The sequence below is a fragment of the Engystomops pustulosus genome, chromosome 1, assembly GCF_040894005.1.
Source record: "Engystomops pustulosus chromosome 1, aEngPut4.maternal, whole genome shotgun sequence".
Classification (NCBI taxonomy): domain Eukaryota; kingdom Metazoa; phylum Chordata; class Amphibia; order Anura; family Leptodactylidae; genus Engystomops; species Engystomops pustulosus.
The window spans coordinates 190,683,585-190,708,453 of NC_092411.1; the positions used below are offsets into that span (position 1 = coordinate 190,683,585).

Below are 24,869 nucleotides of genomic sequence, written 5' to 3' on the forward strand. Positions count from 1 at the left end.
TAAGCATGGTCCTGGTACCATGTACTATATTTATTTGGTGAGCTTAGTTCTGGTTTTGTCTATGAAGTAAGCTACATTCTAGTACTGTTTCGGTGCAGTAAACATGGTTCTCTTATGTAAATAAGTTGTAAACTTGGACTGGTAGTGTATCTATGTGGTTGGTTCTGGACCTATTTAGAAAGCAAAATTGGTTCTGGTGTTGTAAATATATAGAGTGAGCATGATTTTGATGCTGTATAGATATAGTGATTTTAGTTCTGACACTGTGTCTTTGTAGTAAGCATGGTTCTGGTGCTGTAAATGGTAATAACTATTTTGACACTTTATAATACTGGGCCGATCCAAAATCTACATACAGCCCAGCCCTTTGTAGCCTTAATTCGCCAGGGTCAGATCCTTCATTTCTCCAACATCTGCCATATGGGGAGAGTTAAGAACTCCCCCATAAACATTGGAAGGTTATTTACTGTGTACAGCCACCATAACCTCCCAATGAAGAACAGATGTAAGACTAAAGTTATAAGTAATAGATCTTGCATTAGCCTCTGTAAACTGCATTCTTAATAGATTTTACTATGATCACTTATCATTACTGTCCTGAATGATGACATTTTCCTAACTGTAAAAAAAGTCATGTACATTGCAAAAGTTGAATAACTGAAGCAATGAGAAAACATGCAGAACATTTGGAAAACATAAATTAATTATTCGAGGATGTTGATCCTCATGAGAGTTGCGATTAACTTGCCTGCCAATGTTTAGAAGAAAATTCTGTTTTGTGTGGGAAAGATATCAGATGCTAAGCATCTATATCTCTGACAGATTTCTCAAGCTTGGGTGGAAAACCACTTCCTCGGAAGCTCGGCTCTTTGGAAAAACAGCTACTGCTCTTTATAGCTCTGGCTTGGTGTAGGATTCTGTTACAGATGTACATTCAGGGAGACTAGTACAATTCTAAGTTTTTCTTACAATTCTTTTGTTGGAAATCTGTAATTTAGTGGCAGTTAAGCTCAGACAGGATGCAGCCATTTTTGGCCTTATGGCCTTTTTCAGTTCCTTTTTCTGTCAGATTTGAAACGTTTTGTTTGTGACCATTTTGGGGATGCTAATAACTTACTGACTGATTTTATTAACTTTCTTTGTCTGTAGATGGATAAAAGAAAGAGTTATTATAGCAAGTTTTACCATATGACATAAATGCTGTAGCATGTTAATTCTGTGAATCATTACCATTCCAATAATACTTCATATATTTATATTTTCTCATTTTCTAATTTTATACAATGAAAACACTTCTTAAAATCCACAATTTTCCACCAAAGTAGCTAGTTGAGGTTGTTTTTGTTTGTGTGACTATCTCTAATATGAATTGTACCATCCAGGAGTATATAGGACTTTATCACTATTTATTTAGCACTTTTGGAGGCAAAGAGCATACATTTTTTTACACTTTTCATTAACTGCATTGTTCTTATAATTCAGTGTGTAGCAGGTACGGAGGTTCTACAATATATCCATGTAGATAGCTTGGTTTGGTACCATATTGTAGCAGTGATTCTTAGTAGTAAGCTTGGTTTTGGTACCAAATCTTAGTAAGAAGCTTGGTTCTATTACTAACCATGTCTAATTCTGCACTATAAGTACCCTGTGCCACAGTGATAATTCTGCCCAATACCCAGTTGCTGCGTGACTACACAAGATCTTCATGCCCATACTCATCAGTAACTATTAAAGGAATCCATGCTTCCCCCTGTGGGGAGCCTGTGTGGTACAGTCCAGCCAAATGCAAATCAGGAAGTAAGAACAATACATGTGGTCAAATACAAAAAGACATGTAATTCTGAGCAGTTCAGAATGAGATCATATGTCCAAACTAAAAGGTTGAACCTTAGGGATCTTCAGGAAGTCAAAAATAATGACTAAATAAGGAAATACTAACTGTTTCCCCCTTTAGCCAGTACAGGTGGTCCCCTACTTAAGGATACCCACCTTACAGATGACCTCTAGTTACAACAGACCTCTGGATGTTGGTAATTTATTGTACTTTAGCTACAAAAATCAACTGTAACAGTTACCAAAGGTGTCTGCAATTAAGTTTTATTGTTCATCCAGATTCTTATGACAATCCAACATCCAATTACCACAGAGACGATAAAAAGTTTGGCTGGAGTTACAATTATAAAATATACAGTTCTGACTTACATACAAATTCAAGTTAAGAACAAACCTACAGAACCCATCTTGTACTTAACCCGGGGACTGCCTTTATATACAACACATTCACTGTGGACAGGAAGTTCTGCTTAAAGTGAAGGGGCAGCACAGTGGCTGAGTGAGTAGCACTTCTGCCTTGCAGCACTGGAGTCCTGGGTTTGAATCCCACCCAGGTCAACATCTGCAAAGAGTTGCATGTTCTCTACGTGTTTGCATGGGTTTCCTCCCACACTCCAAAAACATACTGTTAGGTGGTTGTTTAGATTGTGAGCCCCATGGGGACAGGGACCAATTTGACATGCTTTGTGCAGCACTGCATAATCTGTGTGCACTATATAAATAAAGAATTATTTTTATTACCTGCCATATTTTCATATGTTTTTCGGTATTTTGATCTGTATTTTATTAAGTGGCTACAATAGATTGAATACAGAAAGACATTTAGATGCCACACTTGCAGCACAAGGTCTATAGTAATTTTCCTGCATATTAAGTGAATATAGTTGTATTCATTAAATCCCTTAAATATATCTATAAGTTTTTTAATTAGGATTTTACATTTATGTGTCCTTTAATAACCCCTCACTGGCAAGTTTTGAGGTTTATTGATAGAAATGTCATGATGAATTCATATAAGAAATGTCTAAATCATTAGCTATGCTGCATAGACTTTTATTCAATAGGGCTATTATATTCATGAAGTAGGCTTTCTATTTTTATAGTATCTCTCCCAATATCTGAGCGCATAAAGCTGCATGATGTTCTTTTACTTCACAAGAAAAAGGGAGATGATGTCTCTTTCTGAATCCTTAGATTCTATAAAAGGGACACATCTCTCTATGCTACTCAACAAATGACTAGACTTGGCAAAGCTGCTTGTTAGCGATTGTCTGAATTGTATTCTTTTAGCCTATTAGCGTATAGAAATAGCTTCCTCAAAGTCTATTGCGTTGGACATTAAAGTAGGATTTGGAGATGAATGATCAGCTGGGAGTAAAATATATCTTGTTTCCTGCAAAAAAACCCTCATTATCTCACAGCCGTGTCATTAACTCTGTAGATAGATCTATGTTACTATATATTAAAACCCTCCAAGATCTCAGCTCAGTGATGACAAATGTGAATTTGCAGAAACTCCTAAATGTAAGAGGAGCTACATCCGGACATGGTTTTTAAACCCTTACAGGACTCAGCCCTTTTTCGATTTTGCATTTCTGTTTTTTACTCCCCACATTCCAAATACGTGATAACCTTTTTATTTTTACGTATACAGGGATGTATGAGGGCTTGTTATCTGCGAGACAAATTGTACTTTTTAGTAGCACCATTTAATTATTCCATGCGGCGAACTGGAAAACTGGAAAGAAAATTCCAAGTACGGTGAAATTGACAAAAAAACACATTTGCAGTGTATTCTTGTGGGCTCTGTTTTTACGGCTTCCATTCTTTGCTCCAAATTACACTTTTTCTTTATTGTTTGGGAATACCGTGTTAACGTTGGCGTAGTAACTTATATCAATTTGGGACCTATGTGACTGTTTGATCACTTTTTACTCAAATATTCATTGATGAAAAAATGGCGAAAAAGTGTGATTTAGACATATAGACACTATACAGTGTTCACGGCTGGGAATAATCTCTTTTTAATTTGAATAGAATGGCCATTTTGGGACGTGGCCATACATAACATGTTTATGGGATAATTTAAACTTTTACTTTTTAAAACTTTTTAAATATATTTTTTTAATTATTTTCTACATTTTTTTACTATGTTTTCAGACCCTCTAGGGTACTTTAATCCTACAGGGTCTGATTGCTCATACTATATACTGTAATGCTTCTGTATTGCAGTATTTAGAAATTTTACTGGTGATCTCTAATAGACTGCCATTGGCTGTATCATTATACATGGCAAGCCTAAAAGTCTCTATGAGACTGTAGGCTGTTGTGGCATCTGATCATATTAGGGGTCGGTGATCGGCCATCACAGATGGTGGCACCCATAGGCAGCAATGTTAGGTGCTATGGTGGGGTTCGCCTGTTGCAGTTAACTGTCGCGATCGGTGCCAGCCCTGACCGAAGCAGTAACAGGTGGGCTTCATCTGTATTATACACAGCCACTGTGTATAGAGAGAGTTAAGCCTGTGATATTTTATAGGTGAAGAGCTGTTATTTTAAATAGGAGGAAAATATAGAAATAATATTTTAAACCATACCAGAGGCTGCTAGCAGTTTTTTGGGCTAAAATCTTGTACCTGTGTTTTTTTTAACAGTTGAGCCATTACTATATTGACTTGGTGTTCATATTAAGTGGACCCAGCTGGGACTGATCCCCCCACTCGTCCCTGCAACTCAGGTATTCTTTCTAGTGGCTCACACTCAACCAGATGTAGAAGTACAACTCCATTCCCTTAGCCAAGCTGCATTGGCTATTCTATGGAGCAGTTTTACATGTAAGGGTTAACTGTTTTGTATTTACATTGTGTCTGCCACAATTATTATGTCCAGAGATTTGCAAGGCTGTCATTGACTGGTTCTTCAGAATTGTAACCATGGACCAAGGCTATAAATAAGCCTTGTCTGCAGTCCTTATGTCTTTTTTCTAGCAACTGTCTGGAGACAAGTCTTTCAGTCTTCGTGTTTTCTCTCACCAATTGTCAGGAGACAGGTTGGGAATCCTGCTCTAGAAGTTTGCAAGGTGTTCAGGGGATCATCCCTGACACCCATAGATTGCTATTTTGCTGCAGATGCAGAAGAGACAGTCTGGCTCCTCAACAAAAAGGACATTGATTCCAGCCACATCGACCACTGGTCTGGTGTTGACAATATTCTTCTACCAGAGACATCACAACACACAACTCTGCATGCTGCTTGACGTCTGAAAGTGTTTGTGTGTGAGCTTGTCTTGAAATGCAGGGGGAGGAGCTGGATGCAGAGCACTGCAGTGTGCAGATAAGAGAAGCTATGAGAAGAATCTGCCCTGCGTGATTATTCTGGGACAGCTGACATTTTATACACCAGGACTCATAGAGACAGGTTGGAATTATATCTGTGAAATGCTTTATTTTTGTCAATAATAATGAATTAGAGAATGTGTTAATGTGGTATCCTGAGTATATTTAAGAAACTTGTCTTTGTGGAAATACCCCTTTAAGAAATGATTTTGTGTGAAATGACTTTGGGAATGTTGGGGACTGTTTTACAATTCTTGTCACTAGGTCATTTGCATGTAATAAAAGGGAAATTTCAGTAGCAACAGTGATCCATTATTCTTACAAAAATTGTCCATTTTAAATGTGGTCTATATAGTTTATTGAATTATAAGCAATGGTATGGTAATAAAAAGGAGGACCATGAGACCTAATATGGTGTTTACATCATATTAGAGAGAGTTACAATAATTGAGAGTTACAACACTATCTATAAAATGTAAAATTACAGCTGAATTTATATGGCAAAGATTGTACCCAGTTACCCCACAAGGTATAAGAAGTTAGTAAAGTTTTCTTTTATTAGCTGTAGGGGTGCTTTAAAGAACATTCATTTCCTATGTCCTATATTAACAGTCCAAAGCAATATGCCTTACATTTCCATTCGTTCTGGATGAATTGACCTTGAGTGTTCTATTGTGCATCAGCACCATTGCTTGCATATTAACATTAATTAATTCTATGGATGTTTTTGTGGCAGAGATACACTGTATTCATGCAATATTCTCTGGAAGATATCTGATTTATAGAAAAGTCAAGTTATTCCCTTCAGGACTTTACAAAGAAATATGAGTTAGAAGGACAAAGTGAAACAGAATATTGCTATATCAACCTCAAGCTGAATACTGTGAAGGCTTCAGTTTTTCGAAGGAAGGGGAATTTTTCAAGTACTTGTATTTCTTCCATTAACTCCTATGGAACTCAGCCCTTTTTAATGTTTGTGCCTCTGCAATGTATTTAAAAAGCTTTAATACAATTACAAAAGGTATCAATTCGACAAAAACAAATTCAAATTGCTGCAATTTTTTGTTGAGTAAAAACAAATGTAAAACTACCTGCAGTTTTTTCATTGACCAGTTGCTTTTCTTATGTTCTTAAATTGGAATATTGAATGATTCATTAACCAGAAGGAAAATTGTACAAAGAATGTAAAATATCAAATTAAACCAAAGTTAAACTTGGTATCATAAGATCTTTGAAATATTAGTACAAGCAGATTATTTTCTTTGGTTTGTATTGATCTGGGAAGTATTTATAGATATTTTACTTTCATAGATCTCACATTAGAGGGTAAATAATAGGTAGGAATAGATACATTACAACAGCATTCCATGAGTGGTTCATCATAAGCCAAAAGACTGAAGGTCAGGTTGTATATCAGTGTCAAGAATATCCTTGTAGCAGAGTAATAAATCAGACTAAGGGATCATAGCAGATGTCAAGGCATTGAGGAAGTAATACCACTTGCCCTAAGAATGAAAAACAATGAAAACTTTCAGAGATTCTGTAAGTGGAGATGCAATATGTCATATCTGGATTTATATTATGTTTGGATGTGGACATTTATGTGGAAGGGGACAAGGCTGAGTAGTGTAAACACAAAACCATGATTAAAATTCTGAAGTTTTATTGTACTTCTTTAAAAATACATTTTTACCACTAAATACATGTTGGCTGCCACATTTAAGGAAAACAAAAATGTTTTTAGACTTTACATGAAACCCATCTGAGAACATCCATACTGCTGTAAAAATTGAATGGAATACAAAAAGTTCAGAATTGTAAACATGGTGGGAAGAATCCACTTCTGTTGGTTGAACTTCCTGCAATTCAAACAGGTTTTCCTTGTTGAATAGTGGAGCCACAGCCATCCGTGGTACATGTGGAAAATTAGGCCACACGGGATGAGCTTTAACAGTGTATTTTATTCAAAACATGAAGTGACTTATTAACCCTTTCAGGACCCCTTTTCATTGTTACGTTTCTGTGTTTTACTCCCCTCATTCCAAAAGCCAATTTTTATTTTTTCATTTACAGAGATATATGAGGGCTTGTTATCTGTGGGACAAATTGTACTTTTTAGTGGCACAATTTAATATTACATACAATGTATTGGAAAGCTGAAAAAAAATCCAGATGTGGTAAAATTGACACTAAAAACCCATTTGCAGCGTTTTATTGTGGGCTTGTGTTTTCCCGGGCTTTCTATTAGCACTCCAAATGACACCTCCCCTTTATTATTTGGGTCGGTATGATCACAGGGATTTCAAATTTATACAAGTTTTATTATGTTTAAGTAGATTTTAAAAAATAATAATAATATAAATCTTTTGCCCAAAAAAATGCCACTGTGCCAAATTCTGTGGCCAATAACATTTTCATATTCTGAACCTGGAGAATCTGATCGCTCATATAATATACTGCAATGCTACTGCATAGATCATGAGGTAAACTGGCCAACACCTTTAAACACCAACTAAGTGAATAACATGGAAATATCAGGGCATATTTGGTAAAATTGTCTAAAACCTAGAGCAAGAAATGTGTAAAGACCAGAATGTTGCATGCCAGCCTTGATGTCTTCCCATTGCTCCTTGTATACCTCATCATATAGTAAATAATGGGTGCTGTAAAGTTACGTGATCTTTTCCACCAGTAACCTGACATTAAAAATCCTAACTTTGGGGAAGGACGGTGAGCCTGACAGTTCCATTTCCTTACCATGCCTTTAAAAATAAAAAAAGTCCTGTATTTTCTGGCATATAAGACTACTATCATGGTCAGTGGTGGTGGACCCACTGAACCACTGCGAGTGTTGATGTAAGCCAATACCTGGGAGTGGAGTCTAAGAGGCACCTAGTATTCACCAGAGCCTGCCGCAAAGTGAGTTGGATTTGCTGCGGATACCCCCAGGTCGCTCCATAGCCATGCTCGCAGTGATTGCCAAGGCAAGGACGTAAGGTGAAGAGGATGAGTTAGGTTGCGGCTGCCACCCAGAGATACACGTGGGCACACTGATGCGCCTGCAACATACGACATGGGTCGCAAGAGCTACTTTTTAACCCCTAAAAATGTTTTTAAATGTTGGGGATCGCCTAATGAGCAGGGAGCACCTTATTGAAGCAAGACTCAATAAGGGTCACATAATTGATGGACGAAATATATTTGGAGGCTGCCCTTACACAATGGGTCCTATTTACTAAGGGTCCACGGGCACACTTTCGGCTGATTCTCCGATGTTTACGGTATTTGCGTCGCTGTGACAGGTGTCGCGTGTGATCAGATTGTGGCGTGGCTGTGCTACTTTTCATGCAACAAATCGCGGGGCATGCCGTCGGCGATCCGAATGATTCGGACTGAGCACAGGATTAAACTTTCAAATTGTGTCGCAAGATCAAGCACTTACATGCACTGGGAAGAAGAGGGTGAACTCCGACAGATCTGAGCGAGGAAGCAACACATAAGGGAAATATCGGGTGCATGATCGTAGTGAATCGCGACACAGTGCATTCCGGTTGGACAATGCACATTCAGGGAATGCGTCAAGACGGGTAAAATGTGCCCCAATATGTTTGTTTTTTGTTTTAAAACACATTGCAAACACATTGCGCAAAACCCATGTTAAACACACGTGTTATGTGCGTAGTAACTTATGTTTTATTATTTAAAGGGATTTTTCCACAAATTCAAGTTAGGCCCTATTCCCAGGATAGGGCCTAATTAGCTGATTGGTGGGGGTCTCAGTGATGAGACTCCCACAGATTTTGAAAATGAGGGGTCCGATAGGGTCCCTGGTACCTCAGTCGGACTCTTGTCGCTCCATGAAAGTAATGGAGCAGATGTCTGTGCATGACCACCGGCGATCTCCGTCAGTTCCATAGAGATGAATGAAGCAGAACGGTCATTGAGCAACAAGGGGTCCAACTGGGGTACAATCGACCCCATGGGACCCCTCGTTTTCGTGATCTGTGGGGGTCTCATCACTGAGACCCCCATCAATCAGCAAGTTAGGTACTATCCTGTGGTTAGGGTCCAACTTGAATAAGTGGGAAAACCCATTTATTTATTATTTATGCATTCGGTGAGCAGTTTTACCTGAATTTTTAATGAGTTTCAAAACACAAAGTAAATGTATTATATATATAATAAATAATTTATTTGAGGAGTGAGTATATCCTAAACTCGCTATTTTAACTGGAAAAGTTGGGAGCCGTCTTATACGCCAAAAACACGGTACTGATGAAAAAAATAATTTGCAGGTAAAAAAAGTATGTATACCTAGGGTTTGCACCTCTTTTTTTAACCCAGATTTGGCATAATAATGCCCCTAAAAGGTACAAGTCAAAAGGGCAATTTTAACATAAAATTTAAACATGCAATTATTTCATCGCTTATACCATTTGCCCTACATGACATTTTCTATTACATCCGTTGAAGTCTTCCTCTCCTTACATTACAGATTGTAAACAATGTTAAAAATGTAATCGCTGCAAAGTGTCTTTCTTTATCTTCCTAAAAACATCCAATAACTAGTACAACATGACTATAAAACTTCATTCAAATATGCTTAGATAATGAAAGTAGAGGGAATGTGGGAAGAGAATAAAAAAGAATGCCAGTGTTTACTGCCAACATTTCACTCATCAAAATCCTATCAGAAGAGAAAACTACAGCAGGTAAAGCATTTGGTCGGGGCACTCCGTGCTGCGTGACTCGTCTATTAATTAACCATGAACTAGAGAAAACCTCATGCATACTAAACACATTCACAGTAGCTGATCTGCACTTCCTTGAGATGATAGGATTTCTATGGATTATGGAAACTAGAGGTCTTTTAAGACCAGAAAGTCACCAGACACAGAAACAACAATATTCAAGGAGTCAACTTAGTGGTAAACATATATATTTTTAGGAATTAAAATTTTAATTTTTTAAAATTTTAATTTTAATTTTAATTCCCCCTTTTCTGAAATGCCACCATATTATATGTATCCTTTCCTGTAGGGCCCATAATTTCCAAATTTTTTTAGACCTTATGCTTAACCTGTCCCTTTTTCCTTCATGTTATAAAAAAAACCTCAGAAACTCCTGTCCCGTGGTCCCCAAAGCAGTCCTTTTTTTTTCCATCCCCTGCTGCAGTTGGATTTAGTGGACACAACTCCATGCCTGTGCATCTGTGCCACAAACAACAGCAACTGAGACCCAATGGTGGAGGTGGGAGCTGACGGTTCCCTGTTTCACCACTGTATTCAGCTCAGATGATTGTGGCTCAAAACTAAGCATTCTAAAAACTGCTGTTCTAATCTGCCTCCTTGTATAGACCTTGTTTTATTTTCTGTTGCTTTTGTAAAAGTGTCATTGCGATTTAAATTTTTGGAAGCACTTAACAATATTAAAAAAGTGACAATTCAATAACCTCTGGGATCCCCTTAAAGTCTTTAAAGGTTATTGTCATAATTGAGAAGCCAATAGACCTACACTTTATATAATATTGTAAAAAAAATACCATCTGTGACAGGTGATCGGTGATACTGTACAGCATTTAAGGTTAATGGGTTCAAAGGAAAAATGAAGTCATATGTAATCTCTGCAATCCATTCCTGACACAGCTTAGTCACCTGTTTTTTTCTAAAAACAAGGCCATTGTTTACATCAAGGTGTCAGATCTCGAGGCAGTGACAATCCGGGCAATTAATGCTGAAAATCAGAGCAAGATTCTCTCATTAGCTGTTAATGGCACGTGGGAATCAGCCTGCGCATAAAGCTTAAACAAAGATGCAGGTGTTCCTTCGACAGACTTATTTTGTCACTTTGATTTTATAAGAGTGACTTCATCTTTTCTGGCACATTTGTTCTGTGGCTTAAGTGGATTCCAAATGCTACATTAAGCACTTTGGCATAAGAGGTGACAGCAACTCGGTGCCCTTTGGTGCAATATGAATTATGTGAAAAATTTCACAAATAGGCAATGTTTCAAAGACATGTACATGCCCTCCAGTATCTGAGTTTTTGATTATACATGATTTTTAGTAGGAATGAAATTAGACATGGTATATTTGCAATTACAAGAAATAATTGCACAATATGGATATGTTTCAAGCAATCATTAACAGATAAAATACAATTTTCCAAGGAAAATAATATCTGATTAAAAGTATATCATTTGCCCCCTTATGGGTTTAGTGTATTGATTTGTGCATATATAAAAATTGGCAAGAAGAAATTGTGCAGCCTCAGGGTGTTGTATTCAGGGACCTTGTAGGGAGAGCTTCAGTAAAATTGTATTTGTCTATATTTGAATGAGAACCCTTAAAATCCTTTATAATGATTTATAGCTTGTTTGTTTTCTGGAGATAAGCCCAGTTTCCAGTATGGAAGAAGCTATTTTGATGAACTTGTGTTCATACTGTATAAATGCTGAATAACCTAGCCTTCAATAAAAATAAAATTCATATCTAATAAATGAATTATTCCCATATGCTATTAAAATGTTTTTATTAAAATATTGATTGCTATACTTTTCTTCAAGAAAATATGATGCTAACTAGAGAAAAAGGAGTGGCATACCCAACAGACCACCAACTAAGTTTTCAATCTATGGTCATGGAAACACTGGAGGTGGGGCTTCAGCAACTATTTCTAGGACAGATAATGTAGAGTTAAATTGCTATAATGAGTAGACCTGTGATCCATTCATTAGGTAGATACTATTGACTCACTAGTATAGTGGATGGACTACTGATATCTCCAAGGCAGACATTTATCTTTAGAAATTTGTGGCCGTTTGGGTTTTTCTTTTGCATTTTTTTGCAATGCCCAGCGGCACACTCCTCACATGACTATTGTATTGTGAGCAGGAGGCCCCCTGCTCCTTACTATAAGACCCACCACAAATTTAGTCTTCCAAAAAGGAAAAAATATATTTTACACAAATTAAAATATCCCTGTTGATCGCACAAAAGCACCACAGATAGAGATCTGCTACATCCATACATTTACACACACAGTTCTGATACATCTATACACTTACACACATAGCTCAGCTATACAGAGACAAACAGAAATAGGAACAGACTCAGTACAGCTACATACACTGTGCACTGATATACACAGTGGGAACTGCTACATACACAAATACACACACACTGACTGGGAACTGCTATACACATAAACACACACACAGCTCTTCTATACACTCATAAGGGCTACACTGGGCACAACTATACACATAAACACACACACACAGTTCTGCTATATCCATACACTTACACACGTAGCTCTGTTATACACAGACAAATAGAAATAGGTACACACTCAGCACTGCTACATACACTGTATACTGCTATAAACAGTAGACACAGCTACATACACAAATACACAAACACTGAACGGGCACTGCTATACACATAAACACACACAGCACTGCTATACACTCATAAGGGACACACTGGGAACAACTATACACATAAATGCACAGCTCTGCTATATAGCTCTGCTATATACAGATATGGAGCACACTGGGCTCAACTATAAACATTAACAAACACACAGAACTGCTATACACACATAGGGAACACACTGGGAACTACTCATGAATGCACACACAGAACCCTGCTCCCCTCCTCTGCTACTTAACCTGTCACAACGCAGCATGCCCTAATTCTCAGCAGTATCAGGACCCTGAGTGATGTAGGAAGCATGTGATCAGTCACATGATTCTGACATCACCACAGGTCCAGGAGACAGTAAGTAGTAAGTTTGTGTATGGGGGTAATGAGGCCTTGGTTTCAGGTCTGTGGGAAGTAGGACAATGTCCAGTGTGGTGGCATCATCCAGAAAGTCAACTTTGAAGTCAGATGTTAATTGGTTGTATCTCCACCTCCTTGACTTTATACAACCAATTTACATCTCACTTCAAAGTTGATTTTCTGGATGATGCCACCACACTGGACATTGTCCTACTTCCCACAGACCTGAAACATGATCTGGAAGGTGTTATGCTGCTTGGCAACGCACTGGAAGTGGTTCATTAGGTCAATTTCTGCAGACAGGTTCCATTTAAGTGTAAAAATAACTTTTGTGGGCAGTATAGAAGGGTCACCACTAGAGATGAGCGAGTATACTCGTCCGAGCTTGATGCTCGTTCGAGTATTAAGGTACTTGAAACGGCTCGTTGCTCGGACGAGTATTTCCCCTGCTCGAGATCGAGCATTTAATTAAAAAAACACAGTGAAGAACAGTGAAGAATAGAATAAAAACAGTGAACACAGTGAACACAGGATCATTTAAGTGAAAAAGACAGTGAAGAACACAGTGAAGAATAGATTACAGATGTTCGGCACATCTGCTTACTTGTCGGAAGATATGCGCGGAACGGCAGCAGGGAGACATCAAGCAGCAGGGAGACATCAAGCAGCAGGGAGACATCAAGCAGCACGGGGAGACATCGGGCAGCACGGGGGAGACATCGGGCAGCGGGGAGACATCGGGCAGCACGGGGGAGACATCGGGCAGCACGGAGAGACATCGGGCAGCACGGGGAGACATCAAGCAGCAGGGAGACATCAAGCAGCACGGGGAGACATCGGGCAGCACGGGGGAGACATCGGGCAGCGGGGAGACATCGGGCAGCACGGGGGAGACATCGGGCAGCGGGGAGACATCGGGCAGCACAGGGGAGACATCGGGAAGCACGGGGAGACATCGGGCAGCACGGGGGAGACATCGGGCAGCACGGGGGAGACATCGGGCAGCACGGGGAGACATCGGGCAGCACGGGGGAGACATCGGGCAGCACGGGGAGACATCGGGCAGCACGGGGAGACTTCAGTGGAAGAAGAGGAGCGGATCCCGGGACAGCGTATCACCCCGACAAGTAAGCAGATGTGCCGAACATCTGTAATCTATTCTTCACTGTGTTTTTCACTGCGTTTTTTCACTTAAATGATCCTGTGGTCACTGTTTTTATTCTATTCTTCACTGTTCTTCACATCTGTTAACTTGTCGGGAGATAATATATGCGTGGGACAGTGAAGTATAGATTGCAGATGTTTGCATACATCTGCTAACTTATCAGAAGACATTCTTTTTCAATTAAATAACACATTTTATTCCCGAACCATGGTCCCTTTGAAAAATGCTCGGGTCTCCCATTGACTTCAATGGGGCTCGTTATTCGAGACGAGCACTCGAGCATCTGGAAAAGTTTGTCTCGAATAACGAGCACCCGAGCATTTTAGTGCTCGCTCATCTCTAGTCACCACATACAACCAGGATGTAGTATACTATTGGGATCTTAAATAGGTTTATCACCATCTACACAAGAGGTGATACATGTTGGATTGCTGGAGGCTTCACCACTGGGATCCTGCCAGATTTCCAATGTCCCAGTTTTTTTAAACAGTTTGGGAGCGATGGAAACATTTAGGTGCCATTAGTGATCAGTATTGTCAAATTAATTTAACTTTTCCATCCATCTTTGTTACTATAGTACAGTGGTGGCAAACGGGTGCCAGAGGTGGCACTCAGAGCCCATCCTGTGGGCACTCTGGCCATTACCCCAATTTCACAAAACAGGACCACATCCACCAAATCTTCCTGCAGTCCCAGGCAACTTAAGGGATGCTGCTCTTAGCGCTATTTTAAAGCAACACTTCATTGGCTGTTTGAAACTACAGGAAAAGTGAGAAGGTGTTGACTGAACTGCCTTGTCTTTGGAGGTCATCCTGCTGGACCCACCATTCTTCCAGGAGAGAAGCTACAATGACAGTCTAAATTTGCCCACCTTCTTTCGACTGCATTGGTGGCCTTAGTAGAGCCAATACAATTGAATGATGTTGAAGAACAGGTAGCAATATGTTAACACCTTGAAATGCCATGTTGGCACTTCATGGTAAATAAGTGGATTTTGGTTGTAGTTTGGGCACTCGGTCTCTGAAAGGTTCGCCATCACTGCTATAGTATATTACTATAGTAATTTGAAACCTTTAAAAAAACCTTACCTCTACAGTTTTTTTTTTAGATTAAAGAAGAATATTATATCCATGGTGCCTCATACAGTGTGGTTCTAATGTTATGATGTGAGAAATGGTGTAAAATTCCCCACATTATAATAAGGAAATAAAATAATAATATTATAATAATATAATAAGCAAGAATTTGGAGAATTCATTTCTTTTAACTCCCAATTAGAAAATATTCTTTAGGCACCACATCCTTGCAAAGCCTGAGTTATGTTCTATTTATGCAATAGGCTTGCTGCCAGGGCTTATATTTGGGATTCCATATAAGAAGATAAGTAGGATATGAAATCTGTCAATAATTATGTACAGTAATTTCCATGTGCATTAGTGCCTTTTATCTTTGTCTAACTGGTCCTTTCAGAACAAGAGATACCACAATTCTAAAATATCTAATGCAATATCTCATTTAAAATATCCCAAATATTATTCTTTTGGATATTTTTTTTAACTTTCAACAATTTTCACAATAATACAAAAAAGCTGTAAAATATGGATAAGATAAGGCAGTGATGGCGAACCTTTTAGCGACTGAGGGCCCAAACTGCAACCCAAACCCCCCCTTATTTATCGTGAGGTGCCAAGCAAAAATTTACTTATTGCTCCCTGATCTTCAACAACGTTCGATCATATTGGCATCATTTTAGCTTCTTTCCAGTGTCCCTCTGTACACAGAGAATCGTGGGTCCAGCAGAAGGTCCTTCTTTATGATTCGGCCCTGTCTACTCATTCACCCTCTTCCTACATTCCCAGGTAGCAAAGTATGTATCACTTTAATATATGACTGAAAGCAGCATCTTTTAAGTTGCTTGGAACTGCAGGAAGATTCCTTGAGTCCTGTCTGGTGTGCTGGGGTTGACATCCCGGGTGCCCACAGAAAGGGCTCTGAGTGCCACCTCTGGCACCCGTGCCATAGGTTCGCCAACACTGAGATAAGGAAAAAGAAAGAGATTGGGGAGGGTAAAGGAGGATGGAGGTGGAAAATGAAGGATAGGAGGTGGGTGTATATTTTTTTAGGCTGGTGATAAATCACTGGTGCCTTGAAGAGTGCAGAAGACCAGTGAGTTGAATTATAGAAGTATACTCACAGGTTAATCAGATGTAGTCATGTAGTCCAATAAAGTAATTCAGGACAGAGGTGGTCGGCGCCGGCTTTCACGCGACACAAATCGGGGGGGTCGTCAGACGATCCGACGGATTCGGACAGCGCGTGGGATTTAACATTGCAAGCCATGCACTTACATACACCAGGGAAGAAGAAGGTGAACTCCAGCGGGCCTCAGCAGGGGGAGCGACACATAAAGAACGTGTGCCAGAAATCCTGAATCTGGCGCGCCCTTCACACTACACACTGCATTTAGTGCAGTTTTCACTGTTGTTAGTCAATGGGGGTCATTTATCTTATCTCTGTTTGCTTTGGGGAGTTTTTACCTGTCATTTTTGAGTCGGATTCTTTGATAATTTATCAATCTCACTTTTTCCTTGTGTTAAATAAGTGATTTTTTTGAGATCTAGTTTTGAGACATTTGTTACAAAAGTGGCAAAAATGTCACATAAATGTTGCAAAAAGGAAAGAAAAAAACTGTAGAAATAATAAAGATAAATGACCCCCAGTGTGCCCCAATGGATTCTTCAGTCATATGAGATATTACCCATTCTCTTCTTGTTTACTCTTTTTAATCGATCTATCTATTATCCTGTTGTCAGTAAAGGGGCATTCTCACAAAGACAAGATTCTTACATATGCACAGGATAAAAAATAACACATTCTCTAATTCACTGTTATTAACAAAAATGCAGCATTTCACAAATATAATTCCAACCTGTCTCCATCAATACTGAGCTTTATAATTTTGGTTGTCCCTGGGTATGAGCATAAATCTTCTGACTATGGTCAGATAGCCACAAAAGAAAAAGAGACAGGCAACTGCGACCTCTACTGCAACACCCAAAATCAGGTGTTCAAAGGAACCACAGACAATGATATGCTATATGGTTGTGGACTCCGTATTAATGTCCAGCACAGATTCTTCTCTTGAATAGGTTCTCTATGCTTCCTGCCCCTCCCCCCTGCATTTCAAGACCAGCTCAGTCACAGGCATTTCCTGTCGGCAAGCAGCGTGTACAGATGACTGTGTGTTTTATTGATTAGGTGAGGTAGCAGAGCTCATTGGGGTACATTTACAAAGGGTTAGTTGGACGCATTTCCGTCGGGTTTCCCAACTATTTCTGATTTGCGCTGAATTGCCCCGGGTTTTTGGAGCACGCGTTTGGATTGTGGCGCATCAGCGCCAGCTTTCATGCGACACAAATCGGGGGCATGAACATCGGACAACCCGACTAATTCAGACAAACCGCAGAAGCGCGCAAGAAGATGGTGAACTCCGGTGGACATGAGCGGGTAAGTGACTCTAGCAGGACAGGAAATTGGACGCATGATCTTAGTGAATCGCGGTAGCTCTAAATCCTTGTCGGACATTCCGTATCGGCAGCGTCAACAGGACGGGTAAGTAAATGTGCCCCATTGTGTTTTATATCCATCTCATGACTCATGATCTCTCATCTATCTTTTTCTATGTGTCAAATACACGTAGAATGTTAAAAAAGCTAAATAAAATTGTACCCTGGTAATCTAAGCACATTGTCAGCACAAATCATCTCAAATCACAGAAAAATCATGGAGTGTCTACTCAGAGAGTCCCTGCCCACACTCTTGAATTTTACAATGACGATCACTGAGTTATAGAGGCTAAAACAGCAATAAAACTGAGTAAAATTGTAATGTATGGGGTTAAAATGATCTTTATTATGTAAACAGCACTTGGGGATTAAAATTTGAAAACTTTCTTTCATGAGCAAACCCCCTTAATGGCACATTCTCAGATTGGGATGAGGTTAAGCCTTCATTTTAATATTTGTAATAATGACCTCATAGTGGGTTTACACAGTCAAGTTTCAATATTTGCAGATGGTACTTTGCTCTGCGAACTAATTAATACTGAGGTCAATAGTATAACATTATGTTCTAAACAGTCCAGGAACTACAAGTAAGGGATGTATGAAGAAAGGAATAAGATTCTCACAATAAGGACATAGTTTTGCTTATATACAATTTACTCATCAGACCACACAAGGAATATTGTACACAGTTTTGGGCACCAGTGTATAGAAAGGACACAGTAGAACTGGAATGGGTACAGGGGAGAGCAACAAAGATTATTAAGGGAATGGTGGGATTTGAATATAATGCTTGATTACTATCTATAAATATCTATGGAAATATTGTATCTATATAGGATATTATATGTGTATATAATAAACAAAATTAAACATGCTAGTACTATTACTATTACTATTAAACTGTGCTGTTGGGACAGCAATAATATTCTTACTTCAGCTTAAATGTATATCCAAACAGAACAGAGCACAGATGTAACTGCCAAATCCACTGCATAAAAGCCGCCTTTTTCTAATGACTTGACAACAACCTCCACCAGTGCTGGAAACATATATTTCTTTATATCTTTCAGTTTTATTAGTGTTCTTCAATCTTTTTAAAAACAAACAGGCTGGAATTACCATAAAAGAGGTTTAAAGCTTGGTGACATTCACTTTCACATTTAAAATGTGTGACAACATCATATTCTTTATTTTGTCTCAGGATACAGGTAACTATGGAGACTGGGTGAAATGAGGGCATCATTCAGGTGATGAAGGGAAAGATATTTTATCTAACTCAGATTTATATTTTATCTCACTAATAGAACTTTGTGATTATCTTTATGATTCCTTAGTACTTAGGTGAAACCTGCAGGCTAATATTGTAGAAGGAATCATGTAGTGCTGGGCTAGAGGGTTATAGTGACTGCATCCCAATCACAACTTTCTTAATCTTTTGCCCTCAGTTACGAATATGGCTATAAATGAAAATATGATCTATTGCAGATGTAATGTTCGGTTAGAGAAAACAATTAAATAGATATTCTCTCCTCATAAGACTTGATAAATAGAAGCTATTCTATGTTATTCTATGTGCCTTAGTTTTCCAACAACCCCAATTTCTGGGAAATAACAATACAGGCAGTCCCCGGGTTACATACAAGATAGGGTCCGGAGGTTTGTTCTTAAGTTGAATTTGTATGTAAGTCGAAACTGTATATTTTATAATTGAAGTTCTAGACAATTTTTTTCTTTTGTCCTAGTGACAATTGGAGTTTCAAAATTTTTGCTGTAATTGGACCAAGGATTGTCAATAAAGCTTCATTACAGACACTTTACAGTTGATTATTGCAGTCTGGGACTATAGTAAAACATCCAGAGAGCTTCACCAGAGGTCATAGTGGGCTGAGGGGTCCGTCTGTAACTATGGGTTGTCTGTAAGTCGGGTGTCCTTAAGTAGGGGACCGCCTGTATTGCTATTTGTAGAATGCACTGGTGGAAATACCTCTTTTCCAGCCATTGCAAGGTGTGCACAGACAACTGCCCGTATTATGGACGCAGTTAATGGTGTAGACAGTTACCAAGAATTCTATCCACTGTAGGATTGAGCTTCTCCCTGCGCTGTGTGAGACCACTAGGCACAACATGATGACATCATCATTTTTTATTTTTGACTGCATATAGCAATGAATGGTGGTGTGGGGGTCTACAAAAAGTGTTGGATATGGAGTTGCCTAAAGGGGAGCATAAGGTGAGGGGGCTATCTACAGAGGCATCATAGGGGCATAGTTTTAGAGTGGCTACAGAAAGGGGGCCTTAACATTAGTAGGTGGTGGGGGTTACAGAAAAAGAGAGCTTAAAGTGTTGCCTAGAGAAAAGGGGGCCTTAAAAGTGGAACCCACACATTGTAAATGTGCTGGGTTCCAGAAAAGAGGCACAATAAGAAGAGGGAGACATTATAATTGGGGTTAAAGGAGGGGGAATTATTCTATACGAGGGCCTCAAGAGGGGTAATAATCTTTGAGGGCACACTAAGGGCTAGGACATTAAATGAATATAAATGCAGGTGTAACTGTACGTGGAGGTGGCTGGTATATTTGCACTGATCAGGGAGTCCTAGCCACATAATTGCCCAATAAATTCTTATTACACCCCTGATTATTATTATGAATCTATGTAGTCAAGGTATCCAAACCACTATAAGCTTAAACAGGAGCAGACACAACATGCAGTTTGATTTGAACAACTGTTAGCTCCAATTAAAATGACCTTTTTATGAAAACTAGCACATGAAACTCCTTGCAGTTAATCTAAAATTCTGGGCAAAATTCAGCAGGCCCAGTGGTGCTCATATTAAATCCACTGTCCTCCACCCACACAGCATATAGCATGAGCAAGTTTTAGCATTAGTTATTGTACGATGTTCAAAGATTTTGAAATAACCAGAACCACTCACTGGGATTTTACATTGTGGCGTAAGGGCTTAAAGGAAATCTACCATTTAATTTCATGCATTATGCTGTATCTACACTGCTTCAGTGTAGCTACAGCATTCTCAATGTTCATAAAGCATCAAATCAAATTGTAGGTTTCCCTTAATATATTTGGACCACCGTAAGAAGAAAAAATAGGCATCAGATATGAAACTTTACATACAGGAAGGTGTTGATAGACTTGCTCTTTGTTGGAAACAAAAGCTGTGCACGAGCGTCAGAAAACTGAGGTTGGAGGAGGTACAAAATATAAAAGCCTAGGATTGCCCAATAAAAAAAATGAAAAGTGATGGTGGAACTTAAGTGATAACACTGCATGTGATGTCATCAATGCTGTCAGCAGGCTCTTTTACAGAGCCAGTGAATTTACAATATACTGCAATGCAGATCAGACTTCTTAGGATTAAAGCAGCCTAGGGAGTCTAGAAATACAGTAAAAAAAAAATTTAAGTTAAAAAAATAAAAAGAAATTAAAAATACCTAAAAATTCAAATCACCCCCTTTCTCTAGATATAAAAATAAAGAAACAATAAAAATCAGAAACAAATTAGGTATCACCGGGGGACATGTACCTTTATTTCTGCTAGTTAAACTGTCTCATTTATGTGACTTTTGTCGTTTTTGCGAGTTTTAACTGCAAATTTTCCTGTTGTTTTTCAAGTGCACCTTGGTCTGCACCTTTTGCAGTGTGACTTTTGTATATTTATTTTCCAAATGTTCCGTGCAACTTTTCACTTATGTATCACTTTTTTGCTTACAGTATCTATGCAACTTTTTAGGCACAAATCTACACCAGGTACAAAGAAAGGATTTTTTTCATGGACCCTGTTTCAACATGTAAATTGGAATTATTTAAAATACTTTAAATGTTAAACCTGTAACCTGTTATTTTAAAATTCATAAATTCTTGTATTTACATTTTTTTTTAATTTATTGGTTACCTCTAAGAGTGAGGTCTCACATCGCATTTTGTTTGCGTTTTAAAACACATTACAACAGCTGAGGAGAGGTGATTTTCCTAATTACATTACTGTTAACATTTGCGTTTACAATCCGCAATGTACACGTGACGTTAATGCAGCCTCATATGTCGTCATCTCCCTAAGGGTGTTACAAGAGTGCTTAAAAATGCAGGACATGGCCTCAAATCCAAGAAATTAAAGTAGTGTCCACTCCTGTATATTACCCCTTCACGTGGCTTGTGTCTACTCTTGTATATGACCCCCTCACTTGGCTTGTGTCCACCCCTGTATATAATCCCCTCATGTGGCTTGTGTCCATGTGGATTTGAGATATTTGCAACAATGGGGGTCATTAACTAAGGGCCCGATTCACGTTTTCCCGCCGTGTTACCCGAATATTTCCGATTTGCGCCGATTCTCCCTGATTGTGGCGCACGCGATCGAATTATGGCGCATCGGCGCTGGCATGCACGCGACGGAAATTGGGGGGCATGGCCGAACGAAAACCCGACGGATTCGGAAAAACCGCCGCATTTAAAACAAAAAATTTGTCGCGGAGCTTGCACTTACCTTCACTCAGCCCGAGCCGGTGAACTCCAGCGCGTTCCGATGCTTTTCAGCGCAGCAGCACCACCTGGTGGACGGCGGAGGAACTACCTTAATAAATCCCGGCCGGACCCGAATCCAGCACAGAGAACGAGCCGCTGGATCGCGAATGGACCGGGTAAGTAAATCTGCCCCAATGTCTCAAAAAGAAGCTAAAATTTTTGCCTGCCATGATAGGAAAAACTGAACATGTATCACAAGTAAAAAGACATGATCATACATAAGGTGCAAAAAAGAACTGCCAAATGTCTCAAAAATTCACCAAAAAAACTATGATACATGTCACCCACTGTGTCCGAAAAAGTTTGATCTATCAATATATAAAAACTGTTATTGCCGGCGGTAAACCCTGTAACAGAAAATAGTGCCCAAGGTTTTTTTTTGTCACTTTTTTTCGGACCCCTCATTGCTCCACAAGAGTAATAGAGCATAGACCATGGAAACATAGAGCATAGAGACATAGAGACAAGGAGCCTGCCTAATGATAAATAACCCCCTAAGTGTTTTATGTATGAGACATAATAGATTTTTTTTGCATACATTCATAAATATGATAGATTCCTCATTAATAATACAGTATTTCATATAATATATCTGATTTCTATAGACTTTTAAAATGTTTGTCATTGAAAAACATCCAAGAAGTATTTCACCCTAAGCAAACGTGAATCAAACCACCTGCCACAATTATCGCATCTGTTATGAACTTGGCAGAGATGGCACAACCCTGGTTCCAGCCATCTGTTGAGTTGAGAACAACTGGACTATGTACTGATGGTGAATGGAAAGAGTGATAACTAAATATTTGCAGCCAGACGTGACTAGAGCCTGTTATCTTTGGCACGCTTCATTCTTTATTTGTCACTTAAAGTTTAAATGTTTGGATCAAAGCTGTATAATTTCTTGTTGGCTGTTATTCTACTTAGTAATATTACTCCCCCAAATGCCATAAATGTGCAAAACTCAGTAAAGGCCAGGCATGTTACGAGCATTGCGATTCAGTCATAATATACAGTCGCATCCCATAGGTAGGAATAACATTGGTCTGGAATTTAAGATATTGCATACAAACAGTACAGCAAATATACTTGACATAGCACAGTTACTTTCTGTTTGGTATTAGGCTTTTAGTATACTAACATTCTCCAGATTAAAATAAGATGGCTGTTTTGCTTGTATTTTCTCACATACTGTCAAATTTCTTCTGGCTTAAAGAGTTTGACATGAACTTTGCATGGATAAGAACAGTGAGAAATTATAGTAAATAACAGAAAATATACGGTATGTTTAGAAATGGAAAAAAATGTAAGAAACTGTCTGCTCCCAGGTCACTTAGAAACTTAGAAATTATTGTTTATAAGAAAATTCAGTTGTAATTTGTACAAAAAGAAAGGTCTAAAACAGCCGGCACCACATTTCTAAAGAGTTTAAGACACTTTTTGGGACTGGTAAAACAGAAAAGGTTTTTCCTCATGAAAAGGGGGTATCTAAGCTGTTCCGAAAGCGTGCCAGAAATGCAACAATATCTGCTATATTTTTCTGGCCTTATAATAGGAGCTGCATAGTAGGATACAGTCTTCAGCTACACCAGATTTATCATCAGACACTTTGATAAATCTGGTGCAGCAAAAGTCTGGTCTTCTCTAACTTTGCCTTACATGCTTGAGAAAGGAGGTGGGCCTTCGAAGTGTGAAGTAGAATTCATCATCCTCTCAGTATGTCGAACACGTGTCTAAGATGTTGGGGATACTGAATCATGGATCTATTACTACTAATACTATTCTACTGTTACTAGCACAGTTAAGTCCAATAAGCTTTTTGACTTGCATGTAGATCTAGGTTGATCAAACCATGTTTTATAGAGAATTGTCTGGGCAGGACTGTCTGACATTTAGAGGACCTGTCATTTTCGTCCTCTAAAAAAGTGGAATAGCATAGTAAATACTATAATAACTGGTCATAAATGACAGTATCTTCTCATTTTCCACCTAGGGTACCATCTTTCTGCCTGGAAACAGAGTTGTGGAACATCCATGTAATGATGAAAGTCCAGGGAAATTCTTATTTGAAGTTGTACCAGGTAAGGCTTCTTATTTTCATAAATACTGTGCCAGATTTCTGGATTTATTGATTACTTAGTTTGAGTTTAAGTGGGGATTTCTTGCAGAACACTGTCATCTATCTCATGTGGATGAATTAATGTTATACTCAGGATCTTCATGTTTTCTTGCACCCTTGTCATTGTATTGCTGCATATAAATGTATGCACTGCACACTCACATGTCATTGTGAAATGGCATACAACATGTCATTGTGTGCCATTTCAAGAAATGCAATGTCAATCCAGCCTTGAGGAGGATCTCGAGGGCTCTCGGACAGAAATAATTTTTTTAATGAATAGTTGTGCACATATTGATAATTATGCTAAAGAGTTACAGAACATTACTTACACTGTATTTGTGTTGTCGTCTGAACTATATTCTGGGACTGGGTTTCTTTATGTGTACCTCTAAGTAATCTTGGGTTTTCATGGGTTTAATATTAATCTCTCTTAGATGATTACAAGTTTTATCACTGCAAGTAGGATATTAAACAGTTAATTTGCTTGTTTCACAACCTTGTGGGCAGCAGTAAATGTTTTCCCAG

The 24,869-nt window shown here is 38.7% G+C and overlaps 1 protein-coding gene across 3 annotated transcripts in view; it reads left to right on the forward strand.

The window, feature by feature from the left end:
- Window positions 1-24,869, forward strand: part of ARHGAP24 (Rho GTPase activating protein 24) — a 473,550-nt gene that overhangs the window by 285,592 nt on the left and 163,089 nt on the right. For all 3 annotated transcript variants that reach the window (XM_072116067.1, XM_072116077.1, XM_072116060.1), the window contains exon 3: window positions 24,216-24,303. In XM_072116067.1, coding sequence (XP_071972168.1) covers window positions 24,216-24,303 — 88 coding nt within the window. The remainder of the gene's footprint in view (window positions 1-24,215; window positions 24,304-24,869) is intronic.